Genomic DNA, 20,544 nt, shown 5'->3' on the forward strand with positions numbered 1-20,544 from the left:
CAGAGAAGACACTTCACAGCAAGAAATACCAGAATATTGAAGTAGATTAAGTACCTCTTTTGCTACAGAAGATCAATTTAAATCATATAGCAACTGGAAATACTAAGATATTAGTATATTCTGGGAAAAAATTATGAAGACTAATGTCATCAACAATTCAACTTTTTATCAAATAGCATATTCAGAATATTTGGAGACACATGGGTGTTAACTCCTTCTCCTAAATCTTTCTAATTAATAGAAGTATGATAATACATATGGAATTAATTACTACAACATTTAATTAAAATATTTAGAAAGTTAATACATCTTTCAAAAAGTGAAATATTGGCCCAATAGAGGTAAAAGCAATCTGTTTCACTTCTGTATGTGGAAACAGGACAGGATTTCTTTACACATCCTTACAATTTTTTAGATGGTATCCAAAAGTTTTTAAAGGAATTTATATTTCAAAACCAGGACATCATTACAAAAGCATGATAAAAGATTAAGTGCATACAGAATTAAAACTGGGTGAGGTACAAAAATAAATAGGTTGGAAGTTTGAACACTTAATACACTTAGTTGGAAAGTTCACATCTGCTAGTGCAAAGAGCAAAACTCCTGGAACAGGCATTTAGCTCTTCCTCACAGTGGCAGACAAAGTCAATTTTGACCTCACCAGAGGCAAGCAAGAGAACATGAACAAAACCCGCAGAGTTCCTCCATCTAATTAACCGTTTATATTTCGCTGAAGTTCTGAAACGGGTAGATTTTTTGACAACTAGTTATTCAGCTGCCATGAGGACCTTCTGAGGGCCAGCAGCACGCACAAAAAGGAGAAAGAAATGTGTCATCACTGTCTTCCCTGTGAAGTGACACTTTGTACCACAGCATCACTCCTGAGTACACCTTATTGACTATTAAAGGAGATAAATTTCTATATAATTCCTCTTCCCTCGAAATACCCTGATTTTGAGCCAAGTTCAGCAGAAAATGTCATTTTGAATCACATTAATCATCTGTCCTGGATTTTTGCCGGACATTGTTCCAAACCATAATTGTTAGAATGGATCATCATTCCTTCATTCCTCTGTAGTAATATTCCAATGACCTGCACCTCTGCACTACGGAGTACTAAGCACAAACTTAATCTCTAAACCTCTGGCTTAAGAGATAAATAATACAACTTTGGGGCTCTGCTATCCCATGAACAAGGAATATAGAAATTTAAAAGAGAGAAAGAAACTAGTAAACTCCACTACAATGATATCAGGATGTCCTAGTTAGGACAGCTGAGATCAGTTCATCATGGTGGGTGTAACCCAAAACTGTATTCTATAGCCTTCCATGTCATTTCCCAGAAACTAGACTATTGTTGTCAATAGACTATTCGCACCTTCTGCCCATAGAGCCTGACTCCTCAGGCTATAAACTAGGTGTTAAGAGGCCTGTGAGATAGGAGGATGTTTCTGTCCTCACACCCTTTGTGGAACTCCCCGCCCTGAGGGGAGCACTGAACATTCCTGCCTGAACTGGAGGATATATAACCTTGGAGTTTTGGAACATTTTGCAACCCACTCGTGGGATCCAGAGGACGGCTGCATCTCATCGCTCTCAACCAGACTGAGACCACCACTGGACTGCGATCACCAGTTCTGGCCAGACTGCAGCAGCTCTCCCACCAGCAGGTTCTTCCCCTCTCCCTTTACTTTGGACTCAAACAGGGCCCAAGGAACACCACTTTGTTCAGGCCCCAGGGTACTGGGTTATACATTTGGGTTTTTTGTGGGTTGAGACCAATTGTTTGTTTGTATTATTGTACTTACTGTATTATTTTAATAAATTGTTATTCTGACTTATAATCTCTCCTTTGAGTTGAGTTCATTCCCCCTGCTGGTTAACTTTTAAACCAGCACACAGGAGGAAAAGAAAGATTAAATAGTTCAAATGAAACAAAGACCAGAGTTACATAGCAGGCTATTTAACATTCATTAAAGATTTCTGATTAAGATGTGGAAAATTAATTTAACCATTCTGTTAAAAAATATCTCTAGGCATCTATGAGTTAGTGGGTTTGGGTCTTATGTTTTTCCATGTGTTTGAGAATTTTAGAGACAAAAGAAGGAAAAAAACCCTCATAGTCTAATGAATAAAACTCCTTTTTCTCTCTAGGGCAGATCACACTCAAACTCTATCTAGATACAGTCAGTTTAGGCTAACGACTGTCAAGTGCAGACACTTCATAAAAGTTCACTCTGGATTAATCAAGAACATGCTTCAATTTAACCGTCAAAACTAAGACTACTGTGAATTTACAAAAACTAATCATTAAGAATTGCCTTCAGTACCGAAATCATAAATCTGTAAAACATTTCAACTGGCAAGTTGCAGCATTTAATTTTAATCTTTATGTATGTTCAGAAAACAAACACAAACCACAACAGGACTAAAAAAAGCATACATTGAACTTTATATACTGTATTTTACAAAACAAATCTCTCAGAAACCTAATAAACTCACAATTAACAAGGACTTGTGAACTGTAAAATCATACCTCTAGGAATTAGACTTCATCAAACCCTGAACTCCTGTTGTAGGGGATATTCAATATGAAGCATTAAGGCTTCAGAAATCCTCTGAGGGCTTACACTTATTCCACAAAGCAAGGCACTAAAAACAAATGTGACATTTTTCAGTATGATTATCGTCGTATGAAAGTCCATCAATCACCCTCACCACAACAATATTTTACAGAATAGGCTAAACACCAAGGAGAATGTGTCCTAACTGAATCAAAATGCAGCTGTTAGAACTTGGTATTATTCTAGTATCATTTTCAATAACACTAGCAACTGTTGTTTTTCCTTTGCAGATTTTGAATATTTCAGAGGCTGTAAGCATGTCATTTAGATCAAACTATCACAAAAAAATGCAACAGACTTCAAGCAAACATAAATGTACTGAACTCGTATCCCTCATAATGCATATGCACTGATTTCATGAGACATAGAAGCCATCTCTGTTTTCAAAGAAAAGTATTCATTTTAGTAAAACATTGTGCCTAAAAATCATTATTCATACTAATTTAACTTAGTCATATAATAGCTTTGCCTTCTATCTCCAAATAGGCATCTTGAAAATATAAAATAATTAATTCCCTTCCCTTGCTGTGCTTGGTAACTAAGACAATCACAAACAAAAAATGGAGGAAGAGCACAAAGTAGGAGAAATAGTGTACCTTGTCATGGATGAGTTATCTGGTTTGGTGGCATGTCTAAGTTATTACTTCCAGCTACACATAAAGAATTTTTTGTCCAAAAATTAGTAATTGCATTCAACCTTCCATCAAAATTGTCCTCAGGCCAACTGTGCAATGTTATATCCCTGAACAGTCAAAAGATCCAAAGAAGTCACACATGAAATCTGAAATTTTTCAAGAATCCTCAACAAGCCATGTAAAAGAAGAGTGAAATCAAAGTAATAAACTTCCATTTTCTTATATTTATCACCTCAAACACCCATGTTATCTATATTGAAAAATAAGCATTTTCCTTTCTCTTTGTTACTGAAAATGATTTATATCTCAAGTGTTTATCAAGAATATGAGGCAACCTGACTCTATTGCCATCACAAGTTTTTCCAGATCTTGAACTGCAAAATATAATACACACATAAATGTGGTCTAAACTTATTTAAATGAGTGCAGCAAAACTGTAACTTTAAGGAGATAATGAGAAGCAGCTTCAGTTGAGTTTCCCTTGGATTGTTACCCATGTGGCTTGCAGGCAAAGAGCTGTCTGATATGGAAAAATCAGTTGAAGAAGAAGGATGAGTTCCTGCTTCAGGATGCCTGAGATACTGAAATAGGCTAAAAAAACTCTTAAAAAAAAATCTTCAAAGTCTTTTAAAAAGTTCTGACAGGCTTGAAAGGGAAATAGAAAACTTTAAAGTGTTTCTTTTAACTCTTTTTGTTTTACAGAATAAATGACTGTCTGGATCTAATTTTAAAAAATACAGTTGCTTTTAACATTTAAAGTAAAACACTTAATTTGCATCTCTTGATTAGCAAAAATGTTAATAAAATATCAGATTCCCTAAACCAGCTTTGATTTTTAAGCACCATGTATTCTCAACTCAGAAAGCATCTCTCAAGTCTAAATATTCAAAAGATAATACCAACATAAAAAGCAGAACAAAATAAAATACCAATGACCTATCCTCACAAAACAATCCTAGAAACAACCTGAATATATTGAATCAATTTTGACAACAATTTCTTATCATATAACTGCATCTAATACAGCATTTATTCCACAGTTATTATGTTAGTCAGTTCTATGAGCAATTACAAACAACTTTAACATGGACACCAAGTCACAAACTTTTAGATTGGTTAGAAGATAATTACATCATTAAGTGCTGTTCCTTTAATTAAAACTAATTTTGTTTATGATGAGGGTTAGAAAATTTTCAAAATTTTCTTCTTTCCCTGTTGAGAGGCTACACTATATTAAAGTATCCTTTATTTAATACCAGTTCTGGAAGCTGAAGCTAACACTGATCCTTCAGGGTTGTTGTCTGGTACACCACTAAGACTGTTTAATCCAGTTAATTCCATAGAACTGTAACACTGTTCTGTGTTATTGTTCCAGCCTGTGTTATTCAAAGGTACTTCAGTTTTGAAGATGTTTCTAAACTCTAAGTGTAAACTTTGTTTTATTCTTGTTGGTCCACCTGATAAGTTTAACAGAAGCTCTTTTTAAAACTGGTATCCTTCCAAAATTATTCTTTCACTTTACAATATCTAACTTCATCTAGTTTATCTAGATTAAGTCTCTAATATCTAACTTCATCTAGTTTAATCTCCATTCCGGAGAACTAAAATCATAATGTGAACCTGCCACTCTTCCTTCAACCAGGTATCTTTTTAACATTAATATTCAAGCAATTACAAACTCAGTTTATAGCCAGAACAGATAGGAGACAGGTACAGATGATCATACCATCTATCTAGCTTTAAAATGTGTGAACTGATTAGTTTAAAGAATGTTACTGATATAAAGAAACAGTACAGAGGCATTACTACATTCGTATTTCAGATCCTGACCAGATAAAAGAAAATAAGAGTTATTGGGAAAGGTAGGAGGGTAGGAGGAGCTGGGGAGAGTTTGGGGATCTGAGAAGTCATTTTACAAAACAACACCCTACTAAACAGGTACATGAATTTTAAAAATAGCCTTACAACTATTTGTATATTTAGTCTTCAAAGAAAGACCAGAGACCTTATCTCGACTGTAGAAAAATCAGCTGATGCCTTAATTCATAAGTTATGCACACTAGAAGAACAAATTCTCAGCTGACAAATTATTTAGAAAAAGAAGACAACAGAAAGGCAACTTTCTCTATTTCCTGAATGCTGCTTCCTTTCACCTCCCTCTCCAAAGAGAAAAAAAAAAACAACAACTCATATTCACAGTATAGTATTAATTATTCTGTGGCTTATAAATCAAGGTAACAAGTCTCTTCACAACAATGATTTAAGGGACAGCCTTTTCACTGAAAGTAGATGTTGGGCTTTCCAAATTTTTTCTCATTTTAAAAGTTAAGCATTCTAAAAACCTAGCAACTTTCTCAAAAGTCTGGAGACTGGAATGCAAAGAAGGGGCATGCATCAGTCAGGGTATCATTTTATTCAGGCCAACCTTTCTGTGACAGCTTTATATAGCAATTTAATTTGGCCATCAACTTGCTACTGATCACAAAGCAAGGATAAATCAAACTTGATCAGAGTCATTCTGTCTTCAGCTAGGCAAGGATGCATTGCCTTGCAATGGATTAACACCCTTTCCTATGTGCTGGACACAGAACATGTAAGGCCTTTCCATCTTCCATATGGGCTTTTTAAAATTTGCACATAGAAAATTTCACCTCCAGAAGTCAAAACACTTGTCCCAGTCAATTCAATACTAGGAATTCATTTCTTACTAAAAATACTGAAGCATGTTATATACTTGACATGATTCACTGGGAACTGTATTTATATACAAACCATTGAATTTGTTTAGGACCAACCATGAAGTTAAAGGGCTACATGTGTTCCACTGATTGGTAAGAGCAAGCTGCATTAGTAAAATGCAATCACTTACTTTGATCTAACTTTATTTATCTGCCTACAGTTTTTTAAACAGACTTCCTTCACCTCAAAGTCTTCACATATTTTGTAACTGACCTCTCTATCTCCTGTGCAAACACAGTGGTCTTTCCAGTTTCACCTGACAGTAAGTCATAGTTCAGCTAAGGAGATCTTTTTCTGACCTACTATAATGCCTTCATTCAAGAAAAAATATTTTCATGAGGAAGAGAGCATCATCTACAAGCTCACAGAATGTAGTTTCCTACTTGCTACATTCATTCTGTGAGCAGTTTCTTTGGAAAGAATAGCATAAATTTGTTCACAACTAACCACTACCTTCATAAGTAAATAGCACCACATGCATACTGTCAGTCTAGATGGTTAATTTCAGAATGAGATACCACAAATGAAGAATATAAAGTACTTTCTGCTTAACAAGTACTTTGACTCGTGAGAAAAGAAGTAAGGGTTTGTGAAACTGAGGGCCAGTTATTTCTCATTCTTGAATTTCACACCAATAAATAAAAAGCTGTTTAAGAGAAAAAAATAGATTCCTGTGAAAAAAAAAATCTTTCTTTTTTTGTTTCACAATGAACACAATGTTTGATGAAAAAACATGACAGTACCACAGACTCCATATATCATCAGAATAATAAAGCAGTGACAAGGGTTATCACTGTCCAACCCCACACTGACACACTTTCCCACTCCCTTTAATGTGCTTTGGGTGAGCCTAAAGGAAGCACCCTAATCATAACCAGTCAAACTGATCTCAATATCCACAAAGTCTTTGCAGCTGGTAGGAAATTAACCTGAAGACAAGGAATGATTTCATACACTTAGGACCAGGAACACAAGCGAAGATGCACAATTGACTGAAGTTCCAAAAAGGATTATAAACCCTCTTTCTACTGCTGCCTAATATGAACAGTGAAACCACAGAAAAGATGTTGCATTTCTTTATTGCTCACAAATCTAATTAAATATAATCCTCTCTTTCCCAGACCTCACATTTAATCAGCAGTAGCACACTATTTCCATTCATTTTTATTTCAACAAGCACCTCTTCCCAAAATTTCAGCCACTGCCTTGCCAGGGAAAAAGGTGAAAACACTTTCTATAATGACATACATCCTGCAATTATTTCCTTGTACTGATGTATCTCATTTTCCTTCTGTCTCATTTTCTCTGTCTCTCTTTCCCTTCTTTCCTGTGACCACCTATATTTACATATTCTGACCTGCCACCCTCTTTTTATTGTTTGTACATATTGACAACAACATGTACCTTTACTTCTATGGAAAACTCAACACAACCAAGTACCGAGTTTGGTTAGAACTTTTGGATTGTGTCTACTGCCAACTGAAGTATTTATTGCAAGTATTTCAATAAATATATTAATGGCATACAAGCATTTGCCTCTAACATAACTTAGAAATTCTTCTGAGATTTTACACAAATTATTTTTTCAATATCAAGATATATATTTAGCCAGACAGACTTGATTTGTGTGCTTGGGGATAAGTCTTTACACACTACGTGATTTGGAAGAAACAACAAAGTGCTGAGGTATTTTGGCTTCTGTATTTAATAAACAATAACAACATATTTCTGACCTAAACATAGATTTGGAAAAATAAAGTACTGGCCAAGTTTTTATACAGTCAACTAGAAGAGAAAACAGCATTTACAATACAATTTTAAATAAATGAAATATTTTGTGTTAGATTCCTTTAAAATGGGAAAGTTTGCAAGAACAACTCAACAACTACAATATCCTAGAACATCAACAGTTACAGAAGGTATATTACGATGGAATATATTCTTTCAAATACAGTCCAGATGCTCACAGAGGCTTATAGATTCAAGTCTCAATACACACAACTGTACAAGCCATACATTTTGGAAGTAACAGCAGAAATTTAAAAAGTTGGAGGATATCTAAAATGTAAACGTGACTCCATTTTGGTCAATCACATACCTTTTATAAATTGCATGAGGACTAGAACTAACAGAGGTTTGTACATGGAAGTGGTTCAAAGCTGCACCAAGGAAGGTATAGACTGGACATTAGGAAGCATTTCATTACTGAGAGGGTGGTCAAAGAAAGAAAGAGCTTTCCTAGAGAGGTGGTGATGCCTCAGGCCTGCCAGTTTAAGAGGCATTTGGGCAATGCCTTAACAACAACCTAATTTAACTTGGTCAGCCCTGAAGTGGTATGGCAGTTAGCCTTGCCAATCATTACAGGTCCCTTCAAACTGAAATAGTCTATTCTAGTCTATCTCATTCTGCTTCAGAAATATGACTAAGCAAATGAAATGCAAATCATGATGTGAAAATCTTTAGTTTTGCAACAGTAAATAATCCTCATCAAAGAAACTGAACCATCTTAAATGTATAATCTAAATAATACGTTAAAACTGCAATCATCTGTAATTCTTTTCTGTAGTAAATAGCTGTGACAGCAAGGTGGTCTAATTAGACTTACAAACAGACTAAATCATTCAATTCCAGAACTTCTACATACATATAATACAAATTGTGAGCAAAGAAAGTATACCACGTATACTATTAAATTAAGATTTGCTGGCAAATTAAATTTACTGTGGATAAAAAAAAAAACAAAGGGAGTTTTAACTGAAACATTCTCTACTTTTTCTATCAACATTAGTAAGGGGAAATTTATTTACCAGTTATAGGGGTAATCTGTTTGAAAGCTTGAATTGCATTTCTCAGATCCAGTTTAAAACCCTGAGAGAACCAGTGACTATTTTCTGAGCATGTCAGGTAGGATTTAGCAGTAAAATATTGAGAATTCAATTGATATAACAATGATTAGGCTGCAGTAGGAAAAGAATCATGAAACAGAGAACAGTAGCACGTAGAACAGCAAAGGCAAGCATGCAGATGCATCCAACTGAAAAGCAAAATCAATTTTCACATCAGGAAATGTCTTTTTGTCCTGTGTGACTCTGTTGCTCCTGGACTAAACGGACAACCATCTGGAGTTTCCCTAAATCAGAAAATGGCATCAGCATTATTGTGATCTTGAGTGAAGGAAGCTGAAATCTCTCTCTCAGTACCTTGTTAAACTAGTAAAGCTTCCCAAAAATTGTACTGAAAATCATTTTCATAGATCAATGTCATTAGTAACCATTTCAGGAAACATGAAGAAAAGAGACAGCAAGCAGGAAACACAGGTAGGAAACAGCAGGAGCTGATTTTTCTCCACAGTCTAACCAAGTCCAAGAGCCTCCTTACAACAAAAAATTTCCAAATATATATTCATTATGTGTTTTTGTATGTTATGCATCTTTTTCACAATTTTCTTTCAAATAGAAGAGATCTTGACAAAAGCATGAACTAAAACTTTAGCCCAAACCCTGAACATTGGAAAGGAGCAAAAATGTTCATTCACTTCTGACAAAATACTGGAACTTGTCATAGAAATTCAAGACAAATAATCCTCCCAAGCATTTCAGCAGACTGCAAAGGCTATTTTAACACAAGAAATAAATCCAAAACATCCACATAAGTGTGAAGAAGCATGATGTAATATAGAAGCAAATCTAAGTTTGGTTTTGTTCTGGGTTTTTTTTTCTTCCATGCTAAAGGAAAGAATCTATAACTAAAGCAGGGTGTGCCACATCCCAGTAAACATTTCTCTCAGGACAAAACCAGAGGAAAACAGTGTTAGAAGGATGGACACTTCCTATAAAATATAAATCTACTAATGGTACACATGTGAGTTTTGTCACAGCTTTGTGAACTACACACAGATCCAAACCAGAGGAAATCAACTTGAAATTTTACCTTATTTTTACAGCTTTTATATCACAGACAAGAATACATGATTGTATTCAGTTAGGTAATTTTGAATTATTTTTTGTAAATGTATAGCTCTTCACTAACTTCTCTGCCTGGCATCATGCATAAGACATTTTAGAGGACACTCTACAGCACGGTGGAAGAGGTATTCAATATTCACAACGGTGATGAAAACAATAAATGTTGTGATAAATCAGGGGGTTTTTTTCCTGTAGAACCACAGCCCTTGGGCAACAGAACTGCCCTGCAATCCAGCAAAGCAAACTGTCCCTACAGGGCAGGGAAAAGTGCCACTCAGTATGTAGCTACCAAACTTTGCTAATTACTATTATTTTCATCACAATAAAATCATCATCTGCTGCTTTGGGAGACACAGTCCATGTACAACTTTTGTGCCAATGACATTAACATCATGTAGTTTACTATTCTAGGTATAAAGAAAAGTTTAGGAAAGTAGGAAACAGTGGGGAAAAATATGGTTCAGAATTCAAGGTCAATTTTTTATTCCCAGTTTGGTCATCAGCTGTTGATGACCTGGGAGGGAAGTCATGTCACCATGTGTCAGAAACAGACTGAATTTTAGAACAGATTTAAAATTGCTTACCCATTCCACAGAGCCCTGAAACACATTGAAAACTGACATATTTTCCTAGGAAACAGTTAAATGGCTTCACCAGAAGAAGGCACTGTTAAATATGCACACACGTACATAAAACCCCTTACCTTCCCCAGGACTGACTGCAGACGGTAGACTGGTCCAGTCTAGGGTCCAGTTGGGGCATGGATGTGGAAAAAACTTTGCTTCAATTCCATTTTCCTACATGAAAGTAAGAAAAAAATAAGTTAAGACCCTGATCCTTTACCACTAAAGTTGGTATCAAACTTCTCACTGAATTTAATGGCATCAGATCAACAACACCACCTTAAGCCTAACTGAAACTAAACAGGCAGATGACTCTACATCATGTGAGAGTCAAATGACTTTACATTATATGGGAGTCAAATTATATGAGATTCTAATTATGTATCTCTCATTTTCACGAGAAAGTCCTGTTAATTTTTTAGGAAATGCTGTCAACCTCTATGCAAAAAATACTGAGAGTTATGGAACATGATGGACAGTTTTCTTTAACAAAACTCATTATAGAGTTCCCAGATGTTCAAAGTTCTAACAAATAGCAAAAAAAAAAAAAAACCAGTAAGAGTTGAATAATGAAGCCAAACATAAAAGCAACAGGGTTTTTTGTCATCCTTTACATAAATATCTTTAAAAGATGAATACAATATGAAAATGCAAACAAAAAGTTACTTTGATTATTCTGAATTATTGACAGGGCTTTCAGCAGTCCTGTCTTTCCTCAATTCCTGAGTTGATCAAATATCAAAAGAGAAAGAAAAAGTAAAATCAATTCTAAGTCAATGCATATCAGATAAAAGCAAGATGTATTAAACTGTTCAAGGCTGTCAGAATTAGCTTCTACAATTCCAATAAACTTTTACTTACTAAAAATCAAGCAGAATATTGCTACTAATGATAACTCATTAAAAAGCTTAAATTACCATTAACTTAGTCATAGTTGGCCTTGGACCACCTATAAAATGACTGTCTTCGTTCTCCTCTTCTAACTCATCAGGAACTGAAGAGAAGTCCTGTGCCTGTTCCTCTGGAGCAGACATCAACTCTGGAAGCTGGAGAAGCTCCATATTGCATTTGCCAGCAGCTTTCTTTACTCCAGGTACTTCTTGAACTCTTCGATACCAAGTGGATATCAGTGGTAAATTTACCAGGTTTCTGCCCTGTTTCTTGCTGGAAACCTAAAAAAATAAATGGGAGGGTTTCTTCCTACAAGCCACTAGAAGGCATGAACTACAGAAGTGAGCTCAGCTTCATGCCAGGCATGTGTATTCATAGCATGATGGTAAGAAAACTGCAGGTAGAATTGCCAGTTGGCCATTTAGACTTTATCTGCAATCCCTGTTTGCTTAATAGGATGAAAAGATTTACATGACCAATGTTATTCATAATTTCAATCAGCAACAAAAAAGTTCAATTTAAACAATGTTCTTAACTGCATGCCATCTCCTAACATAGGAATGATTCATTTTGGTTGGTAGTCAGAGAAAAAAACCCAGTGCAGTGATTTGCCATGAATACTGAACTCTGAGCAAGACCATCTGAATGTTGTTCTTTCCCACGAGTAGCCTGAAGTTCTTAAAAGCTCATCCACCAATAGCTATTTTGCTGGGAACTGCAAGCCTGAAATACCTTACACTGTGTGGCAACAGCAAAACAGAAACAGGCATACATTATCCTCCTTCTTTACTGAAGTCTTTTCACTACATCTGCAACTTTTTCTAGTAGTAGTGAATCAAATTTATTTCTTTTTTTAAAAGTCATATATTTATTCAGACTTTTTTACAGTCTTAGTTACATATTTTATACAATAATGGTAACCAGTATGTTTCTTTTGTGAATTAAGTGTATATGATTATGAGTTGATGTGGCCTTTAATAAAAATTAGAATTTTAAGTGTAAAAATAAAATAAAACATTTCTTTAGTAAGAATATGTTGCACATATTAAAAAAATTACACCACATCACAATTTACATGAAGTCCAGTTACTTTTAAAAAGGATGCATTTGATGAAATTAAATCACTTTCTTTAGACTCCCAAATTTTTCAAAACAATGAAGATCATCCTCTTAACAGGAGAGGTTGTGAAGTCTCCATCCTTCGAAACACACTCAAAACATGACTGGACATGATCCTGGGCAACTGGCTGTAGCTGACCCTTCTTTAAGCAGGGGGCTTAGACAAGATGAGCTCCAGAGGTGCCCTCCAACCTCAATTATGCCAACCTGAACTACTTTGTGATGGTGTGCCTGCTTTAAACATAAAATTAAAAATCATGATTACAGGAAAAGGCAGAAAAGGCCATGCAAAAGCAGCATTCCTCCACATATCTGTCCGCAGTATGGAAGTAGAAATTGGTAAAGAACACTTGAAATGACGTGAAATTTCAAGCAGTTCTCTTGCATGCTGTGTTTATAACATGCTTAAGATAATAAAAAGTAATTAGCAATAGCTAAAGGAGCAAAGGAAGGATGAACTGTGTGATTTTAGCATCTAATTTAATACCCTAATAGTAACACAGGCAAAGATACAATAATTCAGTTAAGAAAGAAGTCTTTTGGAAAGCAATTCTAAGAGGCACTGTTACACTTGTTATCAAGTGTTCTAAATTGTATTTTAAAAACTGAAGAGTGGTTTCTGCCAGATGAATAACTGAGCTTCTCTTACACTTTTATTAATTTTCAACAGTTACAACTAACAGAAAGTGTACCAAAGCTAACCTCAGGAAGATAACTGAATTGGAATGAGGTAATGAAAAACAACTCTTCAGCTTCATTATCTTACTTTTGGTAATTATAATTACAATCAGCTAGTCAGGTCCACTCACATTTATGGTGTGTTACTTTCCAGACACATACTCACTGAAGACTTCATTATTATTCACACCCTTAAATCAGTGGAAATGCAACTATAGTGATTTTTTTAAACACAATCCAGGAAGTCCAGTTATACAAGTGACAAATAACACTTTAATAAGGAATTAAACTCTGGCACTTCCATCAACAAGAGCAATTTCAACTCACTGCTTGCAAGAAGCTTTCAGATGCACGTTACTCAATTTCAATGATAACTGTAGGAATCAAGGTATAATTTCTTAGAAAATGATCACTTATCAGAGAAGAGAAATAAAGTAACATTACCAGAGAGCTCTTGTAATTCAGATAAAAATGAAACTGAAAGCCAGGTTTTTAGGGCAATCCTTGGCATGATCTACACAAATGTATTATAAAATATATAGTCCATAAGCTGCTGACCAGGGCTTTAAGGGTCACACGTACAAAGTAAATAAATACATCATTCTCAGCTGCTCACAGTACATCTACAGAACAATCTCAATTGCATTGCTGAAATCAATTAAGCATCTGATCCAAGAATCTTCCCATGCCCAGCATCAGTAAATCAAAAAATTACTATAAAAAGTTATGGTCTTCTTATTTAAAAAGGTCTTGGAAAAACAAAGATTGAAATATTTCAAAGATTTTTAAATAGTAGGAAAGCATTTTGTCTTAATACTTTTGTTTACTATCATGAATGCAGAAGTTGCCGTTCATCTTCAATTACGTGATTCACAAAACAAACAAAGCAGATGTGAATTAAGAACCATTTCTGTAAAATAATTCATCATCCTAATTCAGAGGCAGCCATATTAACCTACTTCTGCACTCCAGTATTGCTATCATCAATACACTGAGGATTATGATATTGGCTAAAGAAGTTACAAAGTGGATATTTATCACATTATTAATGTTCAATAGTCCCTATCTTGATTTTAGAGATTGTTTCTCTCAATCTGACTAGCAGCATCTTCTCCAGGAATTCCCTTTGTTTTCGAACATCATAAGGTAAATTTGGCAAAGAAACTTGCAAAATCAAAATGTCAATACCAGCCTCACTCAGAGCTCTTCCGGGCAAGAGACACAAGCTTAGCAATAAATCTCATAGCATAACTGCAGGAATGCTGGTAGCAGGCAAATTCACTGTATCATTTCATTGTAATGGGAAATAAAGACATAGCTGTCATTTCCTTAAATCATTCCTGTGTGTATATCCTTACAAAACTAAGTACACAGATTGCACAGTCTTGCCTCAGAAGTTTTTCCCACTCCAGAATTGGTTTTGAAGTTGAGCTCAAGTCACTTGTACCAGTATTCTAAAATTACTATTTTCTGGGCAACTTGGTACCAAAATATTTCAGTATAATATTTTAACAGCTAATGGTGTTTACTAAGTATTTATATGCTACATATTTAAAAGTAAACTCACCAATCCCTGGTTTTTGTGTTTGTACAAAAACAAAGACATATCCTCTGTTTTGGGTTAAGGTCACACTGTAAATGCCATAATATGTTTTAAATAACATATTTTACAACTTTCAAATTCTTAAAAAATATACATACACACTAGTTAATATTTGGAGAATTTGCCATCTTACCAAGAACTGATGGATGCATGGCAATAGCACTATATCTGCCACAGTAAAATAAAGCCCTTCTGCAAAGATGTGGTCCAACAGCGGAAGGTCAGAAGTTTTTGTTCTCCTGATGTGGGAGGCCTCTCTGTTGACTGCATCTGATGCTTCCTGGACAAGTAGCTTGGAGAAAGCTAAACTCAGTTCCAAACTTGGGGGTGGATGTTCATGCACTTCCCCTGCTTTTAATTCCCTTTCTGCTTCTTCACCAAGTATGGGCACTGCAGCCTTGGCACCTGCCTTCTGCTGTTGAAGTTTTTGCCTACGAATTTTGTCATCATTATGTACTCGGACAGGTTCTCCAAGCTTCCTTTCAAACTGTAAAATGTCAGGAGGAATAGCATGACAGTGCTCAGGAGATGCCGTCAAAAACCTTTCCACAGCCAGAGGAATGCTGATCTCACAAAGTCTGGTCCACTGGCTAACCTGTCAAATAAATGTATGTAATTAATGTCTCTACAGAAAGAGAAACAAAATCCAGGATACATTTTCATTCACTTTAAGGAAAGAAATTCCAGATTTCTTTGTTAATCTTAGAAACTCAGATATTCTCTATTACTTTTGCTACAGCAGAATTAGGAAGCTAAACCTTACATATAACAGAATGAACAGTTATCCAGTATAGCATATTTTTATTCCTTATTATTGACATAATATTAGGGTGGCTGCATAACTCATGACAAGCAAAGCTGTGATCAATTTCTATATGTCACCTCTACAAATGGTGGTAATAAGATCCAATCACACCAAACAGATTTTGAGCACATTTATTTTCAGAAATGCATTATATTATTAGTGGGTTTTTAATATGCAACATCAAAAAAAACTTCTGCCTAATTGAACAGCACTTCAAAAAAATGACTTATTTTTTTTGATGCCGTTATCCTTGTCCTCTTTTTCTTATTACCTGTACTTAAAGGTTTTACAATTTTTAAACTCTTTTCTTATTCCGTTCACTCACTTTGCAGCTCTCTGAAATACAGAATGAAGCTCTCCAGCAGTTCCAAATGATTACAGAGGTTTCTGGAGGATGTCAGGGACAACATCTTTACACTAGCACTGTGTGCACTAACACAGAGATGTGCTCCTCCAGATCTGCTACACACCAACACGGATGAACCAGGCTGGAGACACAGTAATCAGTGGCATCCGTGGATGCAGCAATCCTGACAGGCTGGAGCTCAACCTCCTGAGAGAGCGAGGAAGGCAAGTCTAGATGGATGAGCTGTCAGATGAGTAAACTACTATGTGATAAATAGACTGAAATCTCAACTCAAAGGGTAGTGTTGGTTAATGGTTCACATGCTACCTGAAGGTCAGTTAGCAGTGGAAATCTTCAAGGGTCTATGCTGGGGCCTATCCTATTTGATCATCTTTACCTGGAGGGGGGTGATGGATTACACTCACATCAAGGACAACAGTGAGTTGAGCAGAGCAGTCAACAAACTCCATGAAAGAGCTGCTTTTCACATGGGCCCACACAGGCTAGAGAATGGGTTGACAGGAATAGAATATTCCACACCTAGGAGGGACTAAACTCCTGGAATGGGACAGGCTAGGGACTGGCCGCCTGGCCATGTTAGCCACTCTGCTGAAAAGTCAGTGGACGACCTGACGAGGATAAGCTAAACATAAGCCAGTTGTGCACCCTGGCAGTGAAGGCTAACAGTATTATGGTGCTCTTGAAATCAAAACTAAAAATAAATTAGATAGTTTTTAGTTTACTTCATTTATAGAACTCATTTATACTGCTAGTCATGAAACAGATCTAATGTACTTTTTGAATTTTAAGGGGTTTTTGTGCTGCTAAGTAGTATCTTCAAAAATAATTATTTTCATCTTTATGCCAAAGTACAGACATTTCTCCATTAAGGAAATTTCATTTTCTAAGCAAATTTAATTTCTCACTAAAAGAAGTTAGTTTTCATCAATATTAAGAGTCTACTTCAGAGTATTTAATGCTAATAAAAAGAAATTTTAATGTATCTAAGAGAAAGAAAGGCACTCACTTCAGCACAAGCTTTTAAGCAAGTCTTCTTAAAGCCCAAGAGTTCCAAAACATCCTTTTTAGATGGATCTGCCTCGTATGTTTTCTGTATTATATGTCTTAAGACAACAGAAAGCCCAGCTCGGCAGAATTTGCCATCTTTCACGACAACTGCAGGTAAACTGCAGCTCTGCACAACCTCTGGAAGCTGACACCTGGAGATTAAATGCACCTCAAGATCGCCAGGGAGGTTTTTCGTCACACACTGATCACCCACATCTTCGCCAGTTGGCACTAAGAAAATTTTAAATAATTTGCAGTCACAGTAGGATAGCAAAAACAGGGAGATAGATGTATGAAGAGGAAAGATGCTCTCTCTGTACTGATGAGAAAAAGCCAAATATAAATGTTCTTCGGTGACGCAATCTTTCATCTTCCTCCTGAGTTGAAGTTCCTGAAATAGAAATCAGAGCACGACATTCATAAAAGAATACAGAACTTAGAACAAAAAAAGGTTTAAAACACTGGTTCTTCCACTATCTGCTACAACTGATTTTAACATAAGACACTACTACAGACATCCTGCCTGTATATTTGGACCGCAGACCCTTTTTGAGAGAAAAGAACAGTTTCACATATACATTGTCTCTTCACATACAGATCATGGAGAGGAAAAGTATTTGTGTACTTTTGTTTTTTACATTTTAGCATATTTCTGACATCAAACAAAACAAACAGGAAAACGTTTTCTTTTCAATTTTTAAGTGCATAAACATTTTATAGCAAGGTTTTTTTTGGGGTTTTTTGACTCAAAATCTCCCACAACATTAACCATGTATTATTGAAAAAGCAAGTTCCTGAGCACACATCTACAACAGTCAGTTCTGTAATACACACACTTGTCTTTCTGTAACTGCTAAAAGGCATTTATAGAGAGTATTTAGGCCATGGGAAATAATATTGGTTTCTGTATTAAAAATTAATCTAGAGCCTGGTGACATAATAACTGAAGGACACATAGGAAAATAAACATTTCTTTCACAAATGCTACATGAACACCTCAAGCACCCAACTACTTTAAGCAGTTGAATACAACAGTAGCATAGCTGAAATTAATATCTTCTCAATATATTAAAAGCTAAAATTAATTTTCCTCATTGTGGGTGGAAAAACTACATTTTTCCTATTACAATATTCCATACCAGTTTAACATAAAGTACTGATGCAATAATTTTAATGCTCCATTCCTCAGTGGAATTGCCCATTAACCTACAAATCACAGCTCGCATTGAAAAGCCTTAGACACTAGATGGGGCTCTTACAGCAAGTGTTACAGACGACACCTCTAGTGCAGCAAGAGAAAGAAATTTAAATGTTGCTAAAGAAGGCCAAAATGTTTTTTATATACATATATACAAAGCATCAGTTACACTGGAAAAACACGAGTCTTTCAAATAACTGTCTGGATTAATAAGGTCTTTGTGCAGTTACATGAATATGATGGAATTATTTAAAAAGTAAAAAAACGGTTTTCATTTGATATATGCTGATTATTTGATTATTTTTTCTTCATGTAGACATGTACATCAAATTTACTACTTCATATTATCTATCACGGGGCCAAATCAACTGCCTAAAAGAAGGCAGTGGAAGAATAAAACCACATCCACCTGACACTAAGATCATACTAATGACTGTTATAGCAAAGTATTTTTAAAGTATTACATGACATGTTATTGTCCCAGAACAGTGGCTCTACTATGAGTACTGTTGCTTTTCTTTAATTAGTACACCTGCCACACAAAGAACAAGACAATACATAATGAAATACCTACTTTCCCAGAAGCTATTTAAGTTGGATAAATCTTGACAGCACGTAAGTCAAGACAGACTCAATATCCTAAGTACAGCTCTGTGGCAGAAATTACATAGTGAAGGCACTGCTAAGGAGGCAAGTCAGAAGAGTTAGTCTTACCTGTTAAACCCATAGTCATCAGCACTTAAACTCCTATTCTTGACTACAGTACTACTTTCAATATTAAAAAGTACCCTCATATGCATTTGGGTTATTATTTTTATTTTCCATGGGAACTCAAGGAGCACACAAGCCCATCTTTTCGTGGCCACTCTGGCTACTCAGACATACACATATATCTTACCAATCACTTCAGTGATGAATGTTTTCTTCTGGTTGACCTTACTAGACACAATCAGTTATTTTGGTCATTATCATGCTATATAGAACTGATAAACACTTTGGTAAATTCTGATAAGGTTTCTATTTCCAAAGTATATTATTCTACGTTTTTCAACTATTGTAATCTGTTGTTACAAATTATTCTACATCCATCACTCAGGACTGCCCAAATAAAACATTAATCTTTTCACCACATAGGTACTCTCAACAGGTACACTGACCCTTGCCCACTTTCATCCAGAGTAGCAGCTCTGAAGCACTGTCTCACCACAAAGGGTAATGTGTCATTAGACTAAAAATAAAACATAAGTATTTAAAAGATGCCCAAGTAGAGGTACTACTGCTTGAAAACTGGTAGATGAAGGGGTAAACAGCCTCAGTGTGAATTCTCCTCCATTCTGTTGAACAAAATCACTTCTACTCAGTAGCAATGAGTAACAGACAGCAGCTGTCAGACAGTCCCACAGACAGTAACTTACTGGAAATAATGACTTGTTGGTCATTGTCCTGCTTTGTATTCAACCCAGTAAACACAGCTGATGCTATCCTATTAATCCACCTGTATTCTTTAAGTTTGAAATATTTCTGGTCAAATTACACCATTCTCATCCTCAAGTATAAAACTATCAAAAATCATGCAAACCATATAAACCAATACTAGGATCTTGCTGAAGCAGGATAAGCAGATGTAGTCCAGAACCACCCACTCCATTCTCTTTACAGGGTCAGAAAATGGGAATATGAATTCAGGCCATTTCATTTAGTCTGTAGTATCATAACTTCAAGTTAGTTCTCTCAACCATTTTAGGTAAAGCTCTGGATTTTGTACTGAAGAAAAGGTACATTCAGCAAAGGTCTGTTCTTCCAAATGCCTTGAAGAGAGAACCTCTGGGAGACAGCTGCACTAGGCAGTTTGAGGGTGGTTACTAACTTCCTCAAAACTCAGACTAACTTTTGTAAATATACACTGTCATTTACCACTACTCAGCTGCAACATGAGCTGAGTATGACACGACAGAGAGACTGAATTATTTTTCTGAACCTAAATGAACTTCTACAAAGACAAAAAGAACACAGAAACAGTGATACTTATGATCTACTTAGTAAAGCACTCATAAAAATTTTAGAGATGGATTTAATTCAAGGTGAAGGGAGAGAAGAAGGGTTAAGCTAAGACTGCTGTTTCAGTTAATTAAACTCTCCTCACATAGGAGGAGTAAGGGAAAATCCAAAGATTAGTATTATGGTCAATATTATGAGAATTTCTTTTTTTTAAGGAATCACATAAACAGTGACAGTATCAATACAACAACA

General features: G+C 35.5%; 1 protein-coding gene across 2 annotated transcripts in view; it reads right to left on the reverse strand.

Moving 5' to 3' along the window:
• Positions 1-20,544, reverse strand: part of GSTCD (glutathione S-transferase C-terminal domain containing) — a 62,781-nt gene that overhangs the window by 39,683 nt on the left and 2,554 nt on the right. For both annotated transcript variants that reach the window (XM_018072489.2, XM_018072499.3), the window contains exons 2-5: positions 17,056-17,487; positions 15,011-15,472; positions 11,504-11,758; positions 10,667-10,760 (exon numbers count right to left, since the gene is read on the reverse strand). In XM_018072489.2, the coding sequence (XP_017927978.2) occupies positions 10,667-10,760; positions 11,504-11,758; positions 15,011-15,472; positions 17,056-17,466 (1,222 nt within the window). In that variant the 5' untranslated portion in view covers positions 17,467-17,487. The remainder of the gene's footprint in view (positions 1-10,666; positions 10,761-11,503; positions 11,759-15,010; positions 15,473-17,055; positions 17,488-20,544) is intronic.

The sequence above is a fragment of the Manacus vitellinus genome, unplaced genomic scaffold, assembly GCF_001715985.3.
Source record: "Manacus vitellinus isolate BGI_N305 unplaced genomic scaffold, ASM171598v3 scaffold_0_pilon, whole genome shotgun sequence".
In the NCBI taxonomy this organism is placed as follows: Eukaryota; Metazoa; Chordata; class Aves; order Passeriformes; family Pipridae; genus Manacus; species Manacus vitellinus.